Here is a 23,514-nt window from a genome sequence, read left to right as displayed (position 1 = left end):
TTGTTTATGCATTTCTAACCAAGCCTTTAAAAGTTTCCTTCTCAAACTCTTTAAGGGTAGTTTAGAATGAGGAATTTTTAATGAAAGAGATTATGAAATTCTTTCTTGAAGTTTACTCTGTGAGTAACTCTTCACCCCAGAAGAGACAATGTCATCCACATCTAAGTGGCTTCATTAACTTACTGTTGCCTGTAGGAGTTGATATTCTTGTAGTACCACAAAAAAAAATTATTTCTCTTTTCTAGATTATTTTAAGTGTAAAGACAATTATGTGCTATTAGACTCCATCTGCTATTAGGCATTCAGATTACTTCAGGTAGCATCAGAGGATTTTAACAGTTAGAACATTTGCATAAATAATTCAGAGAATTATCATCAGAACCATGCAGCTAGATAATAATCAATCAACACACAGAAAAAGTCAGAAGTACCTAACTTCTCCAGCATTCAAAGGTCACTTTCAGAATGTGGCCTCTGACTAGCATCTGCTTATTATAAGGTTAGGCAGACACAAAAAAGGACTTTACACACAGGATGAGTGTCAACCCCTCTCAAAAGCCAGGGGGCAAATGCTTCTTGTGAGCTTCCATGATGGAAAAGATACACAAGTTTTATGTGGTGCTATTGTCCCTGACAATCCACTTGTGCATCTCCACTCACTGCAGTGTATAGCAGGAGTTAGGTCTACTTGGCATAACAAAGCAATGTATGTGAATTTTCTCTGTAATTCAATGTTTCCCACCAAAAAAAATGAAAAAGATGAAAATGGGCAGCTGTCTTACTATAGCTTGGTCTTGAATTTCCTGGTAGGTGTATTAAGACATTTACATCTTCCCCTTTCTTTATTCACAGAGTTAATTACTTATTGGATTTCTTATGTGCCAATAACACCAGGATTTCTTCAACAGAGTGAATTTCACATAATACAGTATTTAAAGAAGTGTGAGGCAAAAACCTGGCAATTGCTGTGCAGTAATGAACACATAATGCTTCTAAATATACAGTACTTCTGAGCACCTGTGAGAAAAGTGACACAAGTTGCAGGTATGCATGGCTCAGCATCAGGTGATGTCTTTCAGCTTGTAATTTGTAATTGCCACTTCACACAATGTAATCACCACAAGAAAAGTTGTTGAAACACTTTTTCCTGCTTTGCTTTGCATCTAGGAGTTAAGTCACACATGCAGAATACCAGCAATGTGGTCACAAAGGCAAAGTTTCCTAAAACAGTGGTGTTTTATTTCAGTAATGTAGAACCATCTCCAGGACTCATTTTGCACCCTGCAGCAATGTGCAATATCCAGCAGTGATAGGATGCAAAATAAAGCTTTATTAGCGAAGCCTTTCTCCTTTACCTTGTAAGTCCTACATTCCCATCTATTCAGACTCTCCAGAAATAAATTAAAAAATATGATTCAGCTAAAATACATACCATTTCCTTGAATGATTTCTGAAGTACACTGGTCCAACACAGACATGTTTGCCAATATTGTTACCACCTGTTGTTAAAAAGAGAAGGAAATATCAAGTCTAGCCCTACAATTCAGTAATATTAAGTAGCATTGTGGTTTGATAAAATAAGAAGGGCAAAAATATGCCAAACATTTAAAAGTGCTGTTATTGCACTGAATTGGTTCAGGTGAAATGCTAAGGAATCCTCACAAGAGAGATCTGCAGTTTTGAGCTTTGATTCAAGGAAATATTTAAGGAATATTTTCAGGTTTTTCAAAGTCAAGAATTGTGTGATTGTCAAGACAATTGTCTCAAAAGGAACTGGACTCAACAGGAACTGAACTTAAGAATGTTTGTACGTTTCCAGAGGTAAAGACCACAGCTAGGCTTTGCACCAACTGAGGCACATTCTGAGATCCTGATTTACAGAATTATCACAAATAGCTTTACCTGTTTTTGAGATTAGATGTAACTCAACTTGCTTCAAGTGATGCAGCAAGCCACTGACAGACTGGGCCCTGTGGTGCTGTTGGCTTTCAGTCACCCATTCCCTTCATCCATATTACACCCTGGAAGGTGTTCTTCTTTAATTTATCCTTCAGATAGTTTGCTTTTTGCATGCAAACACATCTCAATATTAACAGCTCATGTGACAGACCAAATAATAAAAGCTAGGGATCACCAGAACGTAAAACAGAAATAATATTTTTTTCTAAAGAGGTTTTAAATTTTCTCTAAACTAATTCAGAAAAACTGACCAGCCTCAACAATAATGGTCAGTTTTGGAAGTGGTTATCAGTTTTGTAACAGTACAGTGTCAGTTCAGAAACCAGCAAACTTCTTAGATGTGAGGAGGCATGAGATCAAATCCCCATTCTGATGTCACTTTGCCATTTTAAACACAAGGATGACTCATTTCCGATGCTGTGACATAAAGGTCTTCCACTCCTGAAGGTAGTGTTACAGTGTCATCTCTCTGAATAAATATACTTACTTAGCATGCAGATGAGTTGCTGCAACTCTACAGAGTGACAGGTAGAAATATGGTAACTCAGTGTATGTCTGTGTATTTATTCCATATTAATTATTAACTGTGTTGCAGGCAGAGTGTATATGTTTTCTCATTCTAAATTATATCCCGTTAATGAAAATTGCTTCCTCTGTGCAGAATCTGTACCCCATGTGGCTCTCTAAGCCACAGATGAAGAATTCAATTAACCACAATTTGAATACATGCCAATTATTCCACTGCTCCAAGTTATTTTGTCTAATAAGTATTTTCATACATAAAAATAGTTTGTGTGCGTCTTTTTGACGCCAAAAACTATTTGAGGTTATAGCTATACTTCCTCTGTATTTATTATGTGGCCCCCATATTTTGCAATGTTTATGGACTATCTTAGTGGGTTCACATGTAACCTTCTCCAGAGAGGTGTGTAAAAGACCCTCATGATCAATAACCATCAAGGTCTACCCATATTATCTTTTAAAATCTTAGTAGGACTCAAAAGGTACTTAAGCCGTAGCTTAGCTCACTCCATTTGGATAGATTTTTCTTTTCCCAAGAAAATTCATTTTCCTGTGATGTAAACAATGTAACAAAATAGGATAATGTAAAAATATCATAGGCAACAGGAATAAAGAGTTGATTTTAAATGCTCTATTTCCCCTATACTTTCATATTTTAAAGTTTATGCAACTTACATGAAAATTTTCTCTGTAATACAATCCAAAGTTCAAGGAAGTTTCCTACTAAAGATGAACTCTCTAGAGGAAAACATAAACAAATGCAGACTCAATTTGCTTCAAAAAGTATCACTTCTGTGAGCACTGATATTAATGAAGTCTCATCTCTTTTGGATTTAGAGTTGATCAAAAAACATAAACAGATGCTCTCCAGTAGTATCTCTCCCACTATAGATTTTTTTATTTTTGTCTAAGGACACATAGACTTACTCTGCAGTCTTTATCTTAGCCTCTTTTCCCATTATCTGGTTCCAAATTTCATAAAGCCTCAGGCAGTCTCAAAAATAACTACAAAGCCCTGTTGAATCAGCAAACTAGTTCAGATGTTATTGTGAGACATGGAGCACACAAACAGATACAGATAAAAGTGACTGCCTAAGTCTCATTTCATAGTTGAAAATTACTGGAAAAATACAGATGCCAAAATCTTTCAGAACTGAAATTACTCTGAAATAATTGGAAGACTTGAAGATATTTAACATGGAATCTCTACTGTTCAACTGCAATTTTTAATATCAATTTCATTCATGGCTCAAGTAATTGATCCTGTGAAAGACCACACTCCATGGTTACAGAGCACTGGCACAATTTCTGATTCTTGTATTTTTTCTGGATTCCTAAGCCATGCAATGGCTTGTGGTTAACTCCAAGTACAACAAAGAAGACATCCTGAAGCCAGGACACGTGAGCCTTGGTCATCTGCCAGTGCCATCCTACCATGCAGAAGGAATGTGCTGAAGCCACCCACCAACCCAGTATCCTGGTGATATCTTGAACTGTGGGATTTGTAAATGTGCTATTCAGCAAACTTTTTCAGGGAATCCAGCCTAATTCACTACCACAGCACCTGTATCTCTGCTAGGCTGATCTGCTTTGGAGGTAGATCTTGATCCATGCATTTCTAATATCTGTATTCTAGCAGTGTTCTCCAATAGCCTGACCTAGGCTGCTACAGAATCTGCTCTCTGCTATCCAAATCCACCAAGAATTATAATAACAGATACCTCTCTCAAGTGACAATATCATACATTATTATAAAATTGGCAGCGTTGATCTTTGTTGGTTATTCTACATACATATTTCATAATTTAAAATTTGTTTTTATTTCCACATTATTTCCTTCCACTCCTTTGGAATTTTACACATATTGAATTTATGTGTGCTGAACCTTCCTTTTCAGTTCTGTAGTCTTCTTTGCACTGAACTGTAGGAATTTCAGTTATCAAGAGCAATTTAAATTTGAGAAACCATGGTTAATTAAGAATTTTTACAATAGTTTTGTTCAAACAGTCACCTTAGAAAGTGTTTTTGCTAAAATATGTAATTACTAACACTATAATAACACTTTTCTAAAGAGCTAAGGGAGACTAATGCCCATCAACTAATGCCATCAATGTGCACAAAGGTTTGTTGCAAAAGTGAAAACTAGATACAAATGCTTTGCTATAAAATAAGATACCTACCCTGAGAATGTAAATCTGTAGTTGTTAAAGAGATTTAAACTTGAAGAACACGTAATAAACAGAAGACTTCTCTGATAACTTTCCCACAGTGGCAGATTTAAGATGATCTGAAAATGTTTCCTTTCCCATTATTGTGAAACCAACTACTCAGGAAAAAAAGATGCCATAGGATTTGGAGGATGAAAGCACACATTTTAGCCTGTTAAATGGCCAATATCTTCCACAACTGAGGGTTTCTTACCTCATCTGTGGGAGGGGAGATGCCTACAGAGGTGGAAGGTGTGATGCTAATATACCTTGATTGATAATAAAGGCACACTGCTCAGTAGGATTTTATCAATAGCCCTAACAGAAAAAGAAAGCCACAAGCTCAAAATAAGAATTAGCAAGTAATTTAATAGAGTGGCAAAGTAGATCAATATAGAATTGCTAATTCTCTTAGTTAATTACTCCTTTAAGGCTGATTCATCGCTAAGTAATATTAATTTTTGTACATATTATAAGAGCATTTTGTAATTCATTGAAATAAATGACATAAGGATAAATCATGGTGTGTCTGCAAAGTTCCAGATACCCATCTTCAGAAACACTGGAAAACTACTCAGAAGCAAGGTGGAGTCTCTGATTCTGATTGTAAATTAAAATCATCTGAATGTCACAATTCAAGATCCATCCATGGGGAGACAGCAAAAGAATACTTATAGCAGGGATCAAGAACAAGCATTACAGCAAGTTGAAGAAGAAAAAAACCTTCAAAATGTTATCTACTAGGAGAAAAAACTTCAGTAAGAAATCTAGAAATTTTCTCTGGGGCATTAATTTGCTTAAAAATAGAAAATCATTCCAATTGCTTCTGGTAGCCATTTTTGTGATTGGAAATTTAGTTTTTCTTCCTGAAAACAGAAAATAAAAATACCTCGATGAGCAGAAGAAGCAAAGATCCCCATAAAATAATAATAGTGGTTGGAGACAGGATCTGTTTACAATGTCTAGGTTTATTCTGAGACCATGCCAGGGAACTGTATTCTTGGCATGCTGAGGCAGAGCAACAGAGACTAAAGCTTTAGGAAACTTACATTTTGGAATGAAGAAAGTCTTTACTACATTTTTATTTGCTTTACTTCCTATTGCTGACTAATTTAGATAAGGAATAGGGAGAATAGCCAGATTCTTACATTATTTGTTTTAAAGATGCACGTAGGACATGCATCCTGCATGGGTCACATTTTATGACCTTGTCCATATGTAAAGGCTTTGCTAATGTACTCCCCAGTATTCAAGAAATTCAAATTGAGAAGTAGTACTGCAAGTTTCTTTCATACAGACAAGGATTTTTAACAAAAATCTAAAAGAACTGTTAATACCCTTCTAATTAAAAACATCATTCTCAAAGTCTTTCACCAGGGGTTCAGCAAAATTAAAAAAATAGAACTTCTTTGTATTAAAGTTACACATATCTTTAATCTCCTTTTGACACCACATTCTCCATTTAAGGGGGAAAAAGTGAAGACAGACAGTAAAAACAAACACAAATGCCTGATCAGGAAAAAAAGGTGAAGAGCAGAGAAAAAAAAGTGGAAGAATAGCATTAAGGATTTAAAATCTTAAATGAGACAGAAGATCTCAGTGTCAAAACCTGCAGCATCTCCTAAAAACCAAGAAAACCGGAAAGAATTTATCACAAAAAAAAGCAGCAACCAGTTCCATTTTTTCCAACTTAAAATCCTTTCTCCACCTCAAGCTGTTTTGAAACATAATTCACTGGTTTCAGACCTAGGAATAACCACTTTAAAATGGATGTGTTCACTGCACATTAATTCTTTGTCTGCCTGAATAAGAGAAGATCAGAAGGTGTTAGGCTATACCTCCACAACTTCACAGGTAAGGTGAGAATACTAACAGCACTGAAGAGACAAGTGGGAATGCAGAGAGAAAAATTTTATTATACATAAACATACTGTGCACAAACATACATATTTCATATTTTTCTATGCAGTGTCTAGGATGATGGTTAAAGTCAAGAAGACCCTGAATGATAAGGGGTTTGGCTAAAGCCCTCTCCTGACAGTGCTTAAACTCCATTAAGACATCTGACTGTATATACTACACTGCTGAATTTAGGCATGAACCCTTCTGAAAGGATAATTTGACGCTTCTTTGAAGTAAAAAAACCTGCTATTTAGAAAATACCTACCTGCAGAAAGAAAAAGAACATGGCACATTCGTATCCATTTTGACCCATAACTGGGGACTAAGGAATCTGGAAAATATTGCTTTATGATGATCCTTTTACAAAGTATTTTGTTACAAAACTAAGCAGTCTCAATATAATATTGCTGGCTAGAGAAGCAGTCACATGCTTCTGTAAAATGGACAATGATAATCTTGTTTAGCAGTAAATCCAGCTCTTGGTTCTACATTTCTTTCCTGACCTAATCTAACACTGCCTGGGAAATAAAAGAAGGAGGAGGTTGGTTTTCAGATAATGAAGACAGGAAAAGGTTGTTATCACTTGCACAAAAAAGCTTTCCAGAAGTCAAAAGGCAGAACAATTTTAAAGGTGCTTGAGCAGTAAAACATTTTTTGCAGGCAACACACAATGTCTCCAACATCCAGCTCCTGGGTGGAATGTTGTTTATTTGTACCATCAGAGAGTGTGATAACTAATAACAATTCTATGTCCTGTACAGAAGGACATACAGTGAATTTAAGATAAGATAAAATGGCAAAAAGGAAAACAAAGTTCACTGCTCCTTTCCTGCATTTCAGCTACTTTTCCCCCAGTTTTGGCTTGCAGAAAAGCACACTTCATCTAGCAAATTAGAATAATTGCTCAAGTGTAATATATTTAGAGATATTGGGTTTTTTCTATAAGTAGTTGTGTTACCTAAATTGAAGCTTTGTATGAAAAATGGTGCATTTAAGTTTGAGGGGCTCATTCATAAAATTTTATAGTATTCAGACCATATTTTGTCGTATCTGTTATGAATCTTCTTACTTTAATTGTTTCAACATTTAGTACATCTCAACTCCAAATCAGCTATTTCACTGGCCAGGATGACTTGATCATTCAGAATGGACATTAGTCCATGAACATATATTTCACATTGGTTGCATAGTCCAAAATAAAATCTTGAATCAAAAAATTTCCAAACCTACTCATCTTTAACGTACATCTCCCTAGGCAAACGTCCACTGCCTGGGACATGATAACATACATATTACTATCTTAGAAATATGGAATTGCACCTTTTCTTTTTTTTTGAAAAGTCACATTAAAACAGGTATATTTTATAATGCTAATTTTAAAAATCACAAAAAAAAATTAAAAAAAAAAAAAAGGAAGAAAGGAAAAAAACAACAAAAGGAACTGAAGCAGATAAAGAAAGAGGCATATATTGAAAAGAACCAGGAATGGAGTACATGAAAGCAACTTAGGTTTGGCTGCATCAAAACAGCCACAGTGCTGAAATCTGTTGGTTTTTACACAAATGTGACAGTGGCTTGCTGAGCAGTTCCTCACCTGATCCCGGGAATACGGAGTATCCACTACACGTTTGTCTGAACACGCTGCTAGGAGAATCTTCACTGCATTCAACTGCAGCAGTATTTCACAGGCCATGGTATCAAAGAAAGTAATATTGGCAAGAGCTGCTGAAGCCAGCAGGAAAACTTCACCTGATGAGGCTTCTTGGCACAGTTCTAGGAGTGCAGAAAATAAGCTGGATAAAAGTCTGTCCTTCATTGTAGCATTTGAAGGCAATATTTAAGCATCTGCAACTTGCAATAGTGATCTTATTAGCCAATATCAAGTTCATAAATATCAAGATAAAAAAGGAAACAGAAAAATAAACTTAATTTTGTCAATTATGTAACATCATAGGGTGGTCTGGGGTGGAAAAGGCTTCCAAGCTCATGGGCTCCAACCAAACCCCTCACTGCCAAGTCCACCACTAAACCATGTCCCCAAGTGCCACATCTACACAGCTTTTAAATACCTCCAGGAATGGCAGCCCAACCACTGCCCTGGGCAGCTTTTTCCAGCACTTAACAACCCTTTCCATGAAGTAATTTTTCCTAATATCCAATCATATCAAAGTTTCCCAGGCACAACTTGAGGCCATTTACTCTTGTTCTATCACCTGTTTCTTGGAAGAAGAGACCAACACCCATCTCACTACAAGCTCTAATGAATGATATGGTCTACTTAGTATAACATTCTACTGGGAATATTTTACTGCATGGTGTTCAAAATAAAGCTTGATATAACTAAATCAAATTAAAGACATGGGGCAGAAAGCTAACAGAAAATGATCCATAAGAGAATAATTCTGTTATATATCCTCTTCTTTAGAGCAGGGTACCTATCTCTAATTTAGAACAATGTTGCCTATCTCTACTTCTCTGTAGTCAAAAATCATCCTGTATATTTTTCAACTTCACCAAGAAGTGCTGAAGAGACAGGTACCTTTTAATCCCTTGCACACAAGCACTTTAACTAAGATGTGAATCACCTGGTAATGGGATTTCTGCATGGTTTAATTTTTAAACATATTACAGTAATTCAATTACTGAGATATAAATATTACAAGGTAACTGGTGTGTGATTACTGAAATGGCTCTTGCAAAGTTATACATATTCTATTTTTAATGCTTACATTTCTTGGGCAGAATACATACTACTAAAAATCCTGTAGAATTTAAACAGTAACAATTGAGGAAATGATCCACCAGCTAACACCTTCTGGATAGGCTGTTCACATTGGCCCCTGACTGTGGTACATTACAGTAATCCAGAAAATCATCTGAAACAAATCAGCTCAGATGCCTCTAGCTACAACAGAACCAAGCTCAGCACAGGTAACTCCACCCTCTGGATCCAGGGCACTATCAGGGCACAAGGTTCTCTACTTGTTGGTGCACATCAGGAAAAATGTTTCCCTTGATTTCTGCATCACTAGCTCTGTTTGGGCCGATTGAAGAATGCCTAAACCCGTCTCAGATAATTCCCAGCTACTGCAGAATCCTCAAGCACTGGTACTAATCTTTTTTCCTTCACTCAAAAAAAAAAACCCAAATAACAAATGCATGCATTCAAATTGAAGTACTGCGGTTTAACTGTAACCACTGGGCTCACTAGAAAAATATCTACATGTGCTGATCTATCATACAAGAGAAATCAAACTAGAAAACCCAAACAGTACATTCTGAGGTGGATCTCTTGGAAACTGAATTTCCAGACTAGAGAGAAGAGAATGCTTGAATGAAATCTTCTGGTTATTGAAAGGGAGGGAGCACAGTGCCAGAAAAAAGATATTCCTCTTTTTAGGAAGGAATTGGAAATATCATCTTGTTTTTCTGAACTATCCTCACTGACCCAGGCTGAGGAAAATCTTGCTGTTACCTTTTTCTCATTTTACCATGGATCAGAGGCCTAGACAAGAAAAACAGATCTTTTATTTTCTTGTAACAATACCCACAGATTATATGGCACTCTACTTTTCGTCTGAGTTGTTATACAAATGCAGATGTAGTGGTGAGCTTGAGTTCTAGCAGGCTTTGAAAATACAATAGGCATAAAGGTTAACAACTCTTAGAAATCATTCTTTTACCGACAAAGATGGGACAAGAGGATGCTTTGCTGAGTCTTTCTTGAGGCTCTTAAGGCAGATTTCCCCACAGATATTAATATTACAAATATGCATAAATTCTATTTGAATGTGGACTAGAGAAAAAAAAATTATGTAAATACAGAATACTCTGGTTCAGAATTTAAAATTGATATTTTATCTCTTAAGGAAAGTACACTAAACATTTTTTGGGGAATATTTCCAATGAAAGAGTCCTAGCCCAACCTGTTATTTTAACTGGACTCACAAGTCCTGTAGAAAACTTACTGACAAGTGCTGTCACAATTTCCTCCATATTTTCCAGAAAGCTGCTGAGATGCTGAGTGAACGTGAGGTGTGGAGATGTGATCTGGGCAATTACTGCTGCTGCTTCTGCATGAGTAGCTTCAGAATGGCTGTTATCAGTGAGGATGTCAGCCAGGCACAGTATCCCATCAACCTATGGAAAAGAAATAGGAAGAAGTTAGAAGTACTGCAGAAAGCACTTTTGCAACCAAAGATGGTTTTCCAATTCTCTTTTCTTGGCAGTGACTAAACTACTCAACTTATTTTCAAAAAAAAAATCAACTTGGTGACATTTGTGACACAGGAAGTTTCAGTTTAGCAAATACAAATGAGTTCAGCATACAAGTTTGTTGGTCTGCCAAAAGCTTGCAGATCCTTCTCCCTTAATGTTTCTGTGAAATTAATTCTGGTCAAAGTATTTTCTGACATCTAAAGTAAAACATGAATCCAAAAACAAGCTCTGATAAGCAAATATTAATTGCTATCATGCCACAGGCTCATTTGAGCTCTACAAGACTCAAACCTGAGTGTGCACTAACCTCTAAACAGACACATTTTTTGTCATTTTTCTCTGAAATTGTCACAAAGCCAAGACAGGATCGAAAAGAATACTATTAAGATGACCCTGGCCAAACTGCTCCTGATGAGCTTGCACAGCATTTACATCAAAGCCAGGACTACGTACCCCTTGCTTAATTCAAAGTGAAACAGAAAAAATGAGGAATTACATAGGTTTATGCTTTTAGAGTATTTCAAGTGTTCTTACAGAATTCAGGCAGATAAATCCTATACATAAGTATTGGCTTAGATTATAGGAGACCCGCTGACACAATGAAAGACAGCAACAGAGCACATCCAGTAGGATCATTGTTAGCAGCAAAATGCAGCAAGGGAATATTCCCTGTGCATAGGGGCATCATCTGTGAACTTTCAAATTAACAGCAATGGGTTTCTCCCCATTTAACATAGCCCTGAATAATTTATCATGTTGACAAGCAAGTAGTTAGAACACAGAATCATTTAGGTTGTAAAAGACCTCCAAGATCACTGAGTCCAACCTTTGACAGAGCACCACCCTGTCAACTAGACCATGACACTGAGTGTCTTGTCCAGTCATTTCTTGAACACCTCCCTCCACCTCCCTGGGCAGTACATGCTAATGTTTGACAATCCTTTTCATGAAGAAATTCTTCCTGATGTCCAATCTGAACCATCTCTGGCACAGCTTGAGGCCTTTTACTCTTGTCCTCTTGCTGGCTGCCAGGGAGAAGAGACCAATTCCCACCTTACTGCACCCTCCTTTCGGGTGATTGTAGAGAGCAATAAGGTCTCCCCTGAGCCTCCTTTTCTCCAGGCTAAACACCCGCAAATATCTTATTCTCATTTTTTTTTAATTTATTAATACAGAATGTTGAGTTATCCTAATTATTTATCCTGCAATGGGCATGAATTAAATTATTTGATAAGCACTGACAGTTATTGTGTTTTACAAGAAAAGCTCTCAGACTGAGGGGAGAAAAATTACTCTCTGTAAGATTATTCACTGGGATGCAGTTTTTTAATAGGGAATACACTGTATCACTGAAATTCTAATAACACAGATAAATATAAAATAAATTATATCTTTATTTTTCCTCAGATCACAAATGGTATTTATTGTAGATGCTCTAGTACTGGCAAAAAGAGAAAGAATAAATTTACAACATTAAACTTTTTCTTGACAAGCTTTCAACATTAATCTACCTACAGCAAAATATTTCCTCCTAGTTATGGCAGAATGCTACAGCTTGAAACAGCAGATTCACATAATTCACTGGGCTTCAAGGTATATTAATAGATCTCAGTGTCAAGAATTAATATATGTCCTCACAAGATGATTTAGTATCCAAAGTGTGCTAGACAATATCATATGCAAAACCCCACAATTTTGTCACCTTGAAATCTCCCCAGATCACACCTTGTCTGGGGTCCAAAGGATGTTAATAACAACAGGCAGTATAAAAAGTTAAACATATTCCAAGACATTCAAAAAATACTTCACAAGAAACTTCTTCTAAGATCCTCTGCTGTCTTCAGCTCTAAATTTTCTGGTTAAAATTCACGTGGTCAACTCAGATTCAGTGACCTTGACAAAATGACGTAAGAGTACTTTTATGCTGTTTGAGAACAGGTAATGGCTTATAGAAGATAACTACAAATTCCTGGTTAGATTTTTCCATCACCACTGATTATTAAAATCTATATTAATAATTCAAGCTTCTAACAATACAGGGCTGTACTCAAGTTTGAAATAAAGTATTTGATTTCATTATTTGCTAAGTAATAGTTATGGGAAATTGTGAGTTGCTGAATTATAAAAAAAATAAGCAGATATGATTTTATTCAACACAAAGATAAATTATATATTTTGGGTCTATGAAAGTCACCCTTATTAATTCTCCTTCCTATTCAGAAACATGTAAAATACTAACAAATTTAGCCTAAAATTTCCTCCATGCACTTTTTCCTCCCGTCTTAAATATAAAAAATAAAATATTTCTACTTCAGCAGGCAACCCCATTTATAAGTGTCTAGCAATAAATTTTAAAATGACAGGGGAACAATCTAATAAAAGCACTTTAACATCCAAAAAGAAATTGCTGCTCAAAGCATTTTTATAATTAGGTTTCACACTGAAAGGAACTTTGGATGGCTGCCCTGTTTTCTGTTTAATTTTGGTGAAGTAATCAGCTAAATGTCAAATCTGTTCATCACCTTGGCAATACAAAAGAACCAGTTAGCCAGATAATGCAAACAAATGAATTCCATGAATGCAACAAAATGCTGTGGAGCCCCTGCATTTGAGGAATGGCATTCAGTAAACGCTTGATCACTAATATTTCAGTATTGATAAGTGGAAAAATGCCAGGAACTTACATCCTTCTGAGCATAGCCCTGTTGTAGAAACTTAATCCAAGTGACAAAATAAATGTGTGACCATGTTACTGCATAGATCAAGTCTTCTGAAAGGAAATAATTTCTATTTCTATAACAGGAATGAATGAGTTCTGGGGCAACAGTCTTCTTTCTTCAGTATACCTGTCCTTACTCCTAAAAATAATAAATATAGCTAGGCATCTGTTAAAGATACTAAGAGAGAACTTAGGATGAATTGCATTAATAACTTCATGACTGCAAATATTATACAAAACAGCAATCTTAACTCTGCACTTTCCACAAGGAAGTTCAAGGCAGGCTTTCCATGCCACTCTGGGAACCAAGACACACTGCCTTCCTTTTAGTAATGTCTGTGTTTATTTGTATAAAATGCTGCTGGGGACCTCTTCTCATAGGAAGACCTTCCCTACCATTCCTGTTTGCTCACTTAACATTCAGATGATCTTTACATATTGGTAAGTTTCCTCAAAACCTTTTGCCTTCTCAAAATTGATCTCTGGAGTCATTTAGTGAGATTGGAATGTCTTACAGGCTATCAGCTGATTTCCCACTGTCAAATCCATGGATAACACTATCAGACTGAATCTGGTCAGAAGCACCAGCAGATTCCAAAGCAGTTTGACAGAAGGATAGAAAGGAGATGTTGAGATCCAGATGTAAGACAGCAAACGTGGAAACAATATCACAAAGGGGATCACCCTTCAATCTGTCTCAACCTTGCCAGAGGAGAATTCCAAAAGCAGAGGCTGCATCCAACAGTCAAGGACTGATAGATCAGAGCTGTGTGTCTTTCATCCTTTCACACCTGCTGTGTAACAGCACCTCCTGCCTTAAGCTAGGACAGGTTAACTATATGAGTGAAGACATGAGCATCAGCAGGGCAAACCAAAGAAATACAGGTGGATAAAAACCCAAACATATCAAAATTTATAGGGCAAGGAAGAGGGTGACAGAGAAAGAAGGCAGGGAGGGAAGATTATCATACTCATTCAGCAAAACCCATATACTGCTATTTTGATTACTTGTTTACTCAATAATTGAATTTCTGATCATCATGGCTGAGGCATAGCCTATGTAAAGTTCTGTGACTTATTCTTCCCCTTAGAAGATCTGCAAGTCTTGTTTAATTTCTACATTTAAAAAAAAAGGAAGAGAAAAGGAAAAAAGTATTCTACCTTGCACATAATGATGTTTTATGTTTGAGCAGTTGCATTGCAAGTGCTCTGTAGGTAAAAACTGCCTTAGCTCCACTAGCTGAGAACGGTGCTGATTTGTACCAGATGAACATCTGGTCAGCTGTTTTGAAAATGGGATGACATAATAACAAATTGATGCCATTATAACATCCCCAAATAAAATCCCAAGTAATCCAAACTACTGCAGCAATTCCTTGGCAGCAGCAGTGACCAGTGGACAAAACTGCAGTGATTTTTATAACTAATCCTGTACAACAGTGGCCATGGCACCTAATTTATAAGCCCTGTTGTGTACACCACAGAATGATGTGGGGCTGAATAAAGGTTGAGCAGTTCCCAACTCAGTAGCTTTAAAACTTCTGTCAATAACTTTAGCTTTGTATCTAAACTGGCTGTGAGTTATACTTCGGTTTGCAGCAACTTTGATTATGGCTTCCCTTTAAAACTTCCCTCCTGATGTGGTCAAGCTGATGAAGAGGTGTTTGTTCTTCCTGATGTTTATCCATCAAGGAGAAATCTAAAGTAGATCTGAGTTATATGAGGAATGTTGTTATATGGCATAAGAAAAAAGACATTTGGCTGCATCAGCTTGAAGAATACATTAAACGTGGCAATGCCTGAGCAGAGACATCACATCCATGTTGCAGGGAGAAACAAACTGCAGAGCAAGATGAAATAAGAAGTTCCTTACTCTGGCCTAACTGAGACAAAAGATAAATCACATGCAAACCTTTTCTCCCTAGGAAACCTAGAGCAAGCAGTCCTGCACCTCAGAATTCATGTTCCTTGACACTCAAAGCTTGTTGCAGATAAAGAGCACAACTGTTTGTCAAAGAAATAATAGAGAATAAGTCATTTTACAGAAAGGATGGACAAAATCAGTAAGATTGATACCCAGACTTCTCTCTTGTCTTTGCTTCAAGGATAAGAGAATAGCTGGCTTTGAGCTCCCTCAACATTGAGGACTGATATGAAGGATAAGACAGTCTTTTAAAGCATTTCTGTGGTTGATAAAAGAAAACAGGCACTGCACCGCTATTAGCCTAGCAACTCACATATTCCCACTCCCATAAATCACAGCTTACATTGTTTCCAACTACTCTCTACAAACAGAAGTTAAACACAGAAGGATAAACTCAGCTTTCCTGATCTACTCGTCCAGTATGATATCCTTATATTTCCACAGGATAAACACTGAATGGCTACAAAGGGAAGGAGAAGAGATTGCAAAAGGAATTCACTTGCAGTTATGTAGAAATCATCTGTAATACAGGTTCTACTCAGTTACTGTTGGTGTTCACAGAGTTGGGGTGCATTGATAGAGCAGCAGGAAAACCACTGGAGGAAGAAAAGACATTTGCAATGACCCTTGTAGTCAACATCTGTTACATTCTCTCTCCTATTTTGTCAAACAATTGCAATAATGACTATGTTATTCATAGTGTCAGAACCCTGGAAGAATAGGGAAGAACTATTTGTGCTCACATATGATAAAGATTAAATTCTTGCAGTTATGTGGCACATGACACCAAATGTTTCTCAGGTCCTTTTTTGCCCTATATTTTGGAGGACTGGGTATACTGGTTTGTTTTTAAGCTGCAAGAATTTAAGGTTTTCTTGGTATCTGCATCTGCATCACAAATTCCAGAAAGTACATGTTTGCTTCTTTTAAATAATGGATAAGGTTTTGTACATTATATTTCGGGGTCTGAAATCCATTAAAATGATGGCACACAGACCCAAAAAAGGACTTGTCAACAAGATGAGAGGAACTGTCAAGCGTTCTACAAGAATGCTGAACAAGATGCTGGGACCTGAAGTCTGAATTAAGGAAAGACCATCTATTAGTCATTTTCACATAGTCCTCATTTTTATTTACCCTGGGGGACTACAGTCTGAGAAAAGGAAAAATACCCACCTCAACTATTCCTATAAACAAACAGGGGCTCCAGGGTTATGCATAGCGGGGCACTCCAGAAAATGAGATGTACTCCCTGAAAAATATACTCTCCAATCATCTACTTTTAAATAAATAATGTCACAGACACTTCATTGCGTGAGGGCATATTCTCCAGCACCTGGTGCCTGGCATTTAAAAACGAGGACACTCTTCCAACAGGTTTGATTACTTTGTATCATTTAGGTTTTGGTGTGACACCATGGATTTTATTTCCAAGAAGTGTGTCTCAGTGTACCTCTTCATAAAAAAAAAAAACCACCAAAATCCCATACACACCACATTTTTAGAGGGCCCTCTTATCCTGTTACAATAATGAGAAAGGGCCTCTATCCAAAACCAGCAGCGTGGAGGTCACAGCCAGTCATTATCACCTAATCTAACTCTTCAGTGTCTTTCCTCTCTCAGGAAAAGTATCTGATAACCTTCCTGCTAAAATTCTGCATTTTTTCAAGTCAATACTTTGAAACCTTAACTTAATTATGCTAAAGATTGAATATAATAATTTTAATAATCCCTGTTATTATTACTGTAATTTCACATAGAACTTCTCTCATCGAATTAAAACCCTTGACCAGGTGTGTTCCATTATGCCATGACTTACACACAAACACAACCCCACTCTATTCTCAAATGATGGCAACAGAAACACCACAGCAGAAAGTAGAGTTACATTAGAGAGGTAGAGAATGTGTTTGAGCAATGGACATTCCATAGGATATCTCAATTTTTTTAATACATTAAATATGAGATTTTGCAAATGCATGTAAGAAAAAGATCCTCATGCAAACAATTTCCCTGCAAATATTTCTCATTTCAATGGTGTCAGTCAGTTTAGTCTACAAAATATCCAGTCTCTGAAATGCAATGTTTCTACTGTATTTGTATTACATGCACACTAATTAAATGCACTATAATAGTAGAACATATATATAATGTAGTAAATATGGACACTAATTTGATCAGAAAAATGTTTTTGTATCTAAATTCACAGTTACTGAAACTAACTCAGAGCTTCACCCATGTTTCTCTCCCCAAAATTTTTGTTGCTTTTAGGAAAGCACTATGAGCCACCAGGCATTAATAGAATTGTTTGCTACATTCCTTATTTCACAATGGCTGTTCAATTATTCTAATAAATTATTTCAAATAAATTAGCTCCAGAACCAACCTTGGATGTGCCAGATTTTTATTGGCAGAGAATTTTTACAAGCAAGTTATAGAGTTTTATGATACCCATTTATAATGAAAACACTCACAGTACTTTAGCTATAAAACTTTTAGTGAGCAACTCAATAAGAGTCCATTCGTGTTGTAATAACAACAGAGGAAATTGCTACCCTTATTTAAACAAAAGTTCCCAAAAAAGTGAAAAAGGGGCAGTTTTCATCTGGTGAAAATTGATAGAACTTTATTGGCTACAGCAGACTCAAGTTATTTGGTCCTAAGGTTCCCCTCCTGACAGTTAGATAAATCTCCTTGGGTCTCCAACAAACACTGATTTATTTCTATGACTGCAGTGGCAATAAAATAATTTCAGAATTGCTTTAAGCCTATGAAATGCAAGTTTAAGATCAGCTGTTTTCATGCAATCTTTATGAGCAGTCAGGGGTCTACTAGGAGTCATCAGGTAAAGTGATCTCAGATGTTTTTCTCTCCATTAGCACCTTCCAGTACTGCTCTTTGGCCAAATACAGTTGCTACATTGATTCTATATTAGAATAAATCAGGACAGCCCTAAGATGCTGAGAAAATGTAATATTTTTTACAAGTTGAATTTTGATTTTTCTTCTACTAAATATTCTTTGCTGCCTTAACAGGTCTCAATATAAAGAAGCCCTCTTACGAAGGATAATAAACATATGTATTTAAAGTTAAGCTAGTGTTTGAGTTAAAAGGAACAAAACCACACAAATTATTACCCTTTCAATAGAGATTATTCTTCCAACATAGGAAAATCCAAAGATAAGTCCAAAAATGTCCAAGGATCAGTACAACACAGAGCTTTGATACAGGGGCAGTTCCAACCTGAATTCAAAATCATATTTGCAAGTCAGGATTATTTTCAAAATCTGATCTCACATCAGAGAAACAAGTCAGAACTGACAGGCATTGAATTCACCTAGTGAGCAGATTCCAGCTTGAGTAGCCCAGGATCTTCTCCAGGTATTTTAGGTAGATAAATGTGTGTTATGGCAAAGATAAAACCTCAATTTGCCATATTTTAGCTGCACAGATCTAGGAAAACAAATACGTTGTTTAGGAAATTCCCAAACACTGTTCTAACTCTGCCATCCAGTCACTGCAAGTTTTTCTAACATTGTCCCTAATCCATAAGCCAGTTTGCTCACTCTTAGAAAAACACAGGGGTTGTTAGGACAGAAGGAATGTAACAACTAGAAAGTAATAATTATTAGAGATCCCTAATAACACTCAAGGGTCACTTCACATAAGCAGTAAAAACTCTCATTCCATATTCCAAAACAACTGAATCCTCCAGATCTGTAAAGCTCAAGCCTGGACTAGAAATTTCACATGCCCAAGCTGCATTCTGCCATCTGCCAGTCCATAAAGAACAGAAGAAGAGCTACTGCAGGTCTACAGCTGACAAATATTTTTACAATATTTCAGCTCTACTGCTGGCAAATAAAGGAAGAAACAACTGTGGTCATTCCATTTATATAAGCATCACGTCTCAGAGCACAAATGTGTCCAACTTCACTGGGCAGCAGGCAGAGCCCAGGTCACATTCTTGTCCCCCTTTGGAAAGTGTAACAAGCCTGAGCTGCCCCTGTAAGCAGTGATAGCCATTGCTGAGGAAAAGCCACTGAAAATTCTGTGCTATGTCTCTCCCAATACTTTTACCAAAGACGACTTCCACATGTTTTTTGAAATTTACTTTAGACTAATGTCTGATGAGGAAAATAAACCATACAAAACAAGACTCAACATAAAGAAATTATACCAAATATAAAACCAACAAGGATGCTGGAGGAAAAAAAAAAAAAAAAGATTTATCAGTGCAAATAATTTTTTAAATATCCTGCATATTGCTTATCACTAGATTAGCAGCCTCCAAAACAAAAATTCAGGCCAATCTCTCTTACATGTTTTCTTTCCCTCTCTACATAAGAGGAAGAGCTATACTAGTAAAGATCATTCAAAACTGTCCTGAACTGAGTTTCTGGTGTGCTAAGAACTGCTGTCTCTTTCCACAAACAAAGAGCATGCCTCAGGCTTGGTCTCACCCCAAATGGGTGAAAAGTGCCTTGTAATTCAGGCATATTAATCATACGTCAAATTGAAATGTTAGCATTCTTCAGTGAAATTAGGAGCCATCAATAAAAGTCCTTGCACCTAAACCTAGTGAAACTAAGAACTGTTCCATATCCCATATTGTCCTAAATGTCACTACAGGTCTTTACAGTTATGAATGCTCTCAGACTGCCTCAGCATTTAGATGTTCTGTTCACATCACCTGCTCTAAAGTTCTGTATGAAAACCTAAATAACAGCTGTTGCATTAAATATGTGGGCTTTTGTTTTCAAAATATTTATAGGATTGTCAGTTTTTGAAGCAACTTTGTGTGTGTAGGGACAACAGCTAGAATCCTTGGGGTTTTGTCTGTGACTATGATTTTTCCTAATCCCCATATCAAAAAAAGAAAAAAAGAAGGAAACAAAGCCAGTGTCATCTCTACTTAAAATTACTTCCTTTTCCATTACCACTTTCAGCAGTTGTCATACTTTGTCTTTTTGGGTTTCTTTTTCTCTACAAAAAAATCAATTGTAATTACATGAGTATGTCTCAATTACCTGTCCTTTTTTGGGGGCTGGAAGTCTTGATCTGATTAATTGGACATCTCTGTCCTAATGTCTTCTCCAATGCCCTAGGTCCTAAGTACCTTACCTTCTTCACACATTTGGTGGCAAGTGCTCCATTTTTACTGGTTCATGTAAGACAGAAATTCTTCTAGCAGAGAAATGTGCCAAAAATTGGATGTAAGTGCATTATTTCATGTTTAAAGGAGCTTAAAGGGAAGATGACCCAAAGGAGAACAGCAAACACAGAATTTTTACTCAGAGTAACATTAATATCATGTGCAATATGATGGCAAAGCTGGTACAATAAAGGAGCAGGGTGTGTTTCCAAACCTAATCTGACACAGCCACACAGAAGTCTATGTGCTGGAAAATTCAAACATTGTCAGTTCCCTGGGGCACAAGTCATCAAAAATCCTCTTCTGAGGGAAGAGAAAAGCAATTTGTCACACCTTTAAACACATAAATACATTCTGCTAAGAGGAGCAGGAACTTAGTAATGTGGCTTCACCCATTAATATTTCCTAGGTGAGACCCTGTGACTTGTAACCCAGTTCTTCTTCCAGGATACAGGATGAGACAGGAGCATCTGCAGTAACCAAAAGGTGACTTATGCTTTTTAATTATTTTGCACAGAGCAAATCAAATCTCTTGCTCAAAAATGAATTGCAAACCTATTCTAAGAGTTTTTTTGCTTTCTCTTTCATCATAATTCCTTCCTCAGCATAGACAGTGGTACATCATGTTTAGAGCTGCCATGAAGTTCACATTACACATTTGAGGCAGATTTTCACTCCTGAGTGACGTAATTTCCCTTTCATACCCTGTGCTATAAAACAAAGATAAAAAACTTACTTATCTACAGCTCCTTAATACATGTATATTTTCCGTTACAATAATGCCACATACTATCATTCAAGCAAACTGTAATTTCTGCAGAAATTGAGTATTTTTCACACTGAATAATAACCTGATCACAGAAAGTCCTGGAAGATGTTTTTCTACATCCAGCCTCTCTTTGCAGATCTAGAATAATTCCAGCATGGCCAAAAGGCCAAAGCATCATATGCCTATAATGAAATGCTAAAATAAATGCAGAGGGCAGAGAGTGCTAAAGCAGTTAAGGATGGACATTTTCTAGGAACTCAGATCATCATTCTCATTCATCACATTTTTGGGACATTATGAATAGGCCTACTTATAACAGGAACTTAAACCTGAGCTCGATAGCACCTTGTTTGCAAGATCATTATCCTAATTTTTTCCATTCTCTTGAGCACTACATGCCAGTCATTCCCAAATCCCTGATCATCACAACTATTTGTAATCCACGATACCTGAGAGGGCAATAAACAGAAGATAACAAGTACAGATAGCCTGATTCCCCATGGAGCAGTATGTTGAGCACCTCACAGTAGATAATACATTCTTTAGAGAAATCTGATAGTCCACACATTGTGACAGTCCATTCATTCTTTAGAGAAATCTGATAGTCCATCCAGACAGTACTTTCAAGACAGCAGGAGTAAAAGGCATTTTTTCCCATTCCCCAGGATGTTCTTGCATTAGATATTGCTTAAGGATTTTTTTTTTCAATTAATGCAGTTAAGGCAGAGGGTCTATCCTGTAAGGAAAACAGTTCTCACACTATCCAGTTGGTTGTGAATAGATATGAGAGCCTAAATTTTAAAATTAAAAGCCCGTTTGACATGGCTTGCCTTGATTTAGGAGGACGCTTCAGTGGTGTACAGCTTTGGTCCTCATAAAGCTGTCTTCCCAAATCCCCTGCTGCCTTCCTAGCCACGGGATAGATTTGGGCAGACCTCATTCAGCAGCAGCACAAACTTTGCTGTAATCCCAGCCTCCACTGGGTGCCACTATTGCATAGCACAAAGTGCATTTGCTGCCAGAGTCAACAGCCTGGCAAAACTGACTTTCAACTTTTGCTTCACTCTCGCGAAGTTCTCAAACCATATGCAGAGAATTATCACTTGGTTTTCGTGACCTTAAAATGCCACTGGATAACTGTTTTAGGACTGAAATAAAAGGAGGATTTTATTCTCCCTAGATCACTACAGCTGAAAAGCTCAAATGCAAAAGTGCTCAGTGTCTTCCCTGATTTTGTACTGGAATAAGTCTTTTGGCTCCATGTGTGGATCTTTTCCTTCATTCTGACTGATGACCAACTTAGCCCTCCATTTTGCCCTATCTTCTTAAATCTCACTGCAGAGGGCTTGGACTAGGTGACCTTTAAAAGTGCATTCCAGCCCAAACTACTCTATTGCTCTATGTCTCCATCTAAAGTGCTCTGATGACACAAAGCACAAGGGTAAAGCCTTCCCACAGACCCATGGATTACCTTAAAAACACTCACTCAGTGCTCTTAAACTGTGTGTACATCAGAAGGATGGCAATAACACTGAAAATACATTATCAGACAACTTTTAATGTAACAGCAATTAAGTATTAGCTTTATGGAATGGATATAATTGCCATTTGACGGTCCAAGGATCTCCACAGCTTGATAGGTACCATTCTGGTTACTCAGCCTGGAATCCAAGACGACTGAAATTTAGTGTCATGAATCACTTTTGAAAATTCTGGGCAGACAATATAGTCACCTTTGGTTTTACTATTTCCCATAATCCTTGCTCTTGGGTTTTGCTTTGTTTCCTTTTCCCAGGCCTCAAATAAGTAATTAACTAAATAAGTAATATTAAGTGATATTATTCTAATATGTTAATTGATAAAAATATAAAATATATACCTTATAAAAATACATTTTATAATATCTATAATTATATTCATTAATATTACCTAATGGAATATTTTGATGGCCTATGCAAAAGTCTGCCAGCCAAAATACTGCTAGAAGGAGTTTTCATGGCAGCCTCCAATCCTGGAATAATTTGTTATCCTACTGAGCTGGCAGAACTGACATAACCACAATTGTTTCAAATTGCTGAAGATGGGCAGAGCAGTGTCTCAGTGCTTATGAAGTCTACCTTTTTAACTTGGTCTCTCACC

The 23,514-nt window shown here is 36.7% G+C and overlaps 1 protein-coding gene across 1 annotated transcript in view; it reads right to left on the bottom strand.

Annotated features, from left to right (window-relative positions):
* INSC (INSC spindle orientation adaptor protein) overlaps positions 1-23,514 on the bottom strand; it is a 116,562-nt gene that overhangs the window by 5,547 nt on the left and 87,501 nt on the right. The window contains exons 8-10 of the mRNA XM_085063204.1: positions 10,559-10,730; positions 8,185-8,363; positions 1,433-1,499 (exon numbers count right to left, since the gene is read on the bottom strand). Coding sequence (XP_084919330.1) covers positions 1,433-1,499; positions 8,185-8,363; positions 10,559-10,730 — 418 coding nt within the window. The remainder of the gene's footprint in view (positions 1-1,432; positions 1,500-8,184; positions 8,364-10,558; positions 10,731-23,514) is intronic.

Source organism: Lichenostomus cassidix, chromosome 5 (genome assembly GCF_008360975.1).
Source record: "Lichenostomus cassidix isolate B80296 chromosome 5, HeHo_3.0, whole genome shotgun sequence".
In the NCBI taxonomy this organism is placed as follows: domain Eukaryota; kingdom Metazoa; phylum Chordata; class Aves; order Passeriformes; family Meliphagidae; genus Lichenostomus; species Lichenostomus cassidix.
The sequence above is the reverse complement of the archived record's forward strand: the minus strand, read 5'-3'. Positions and strand labels throughout refer to the sequence as shown.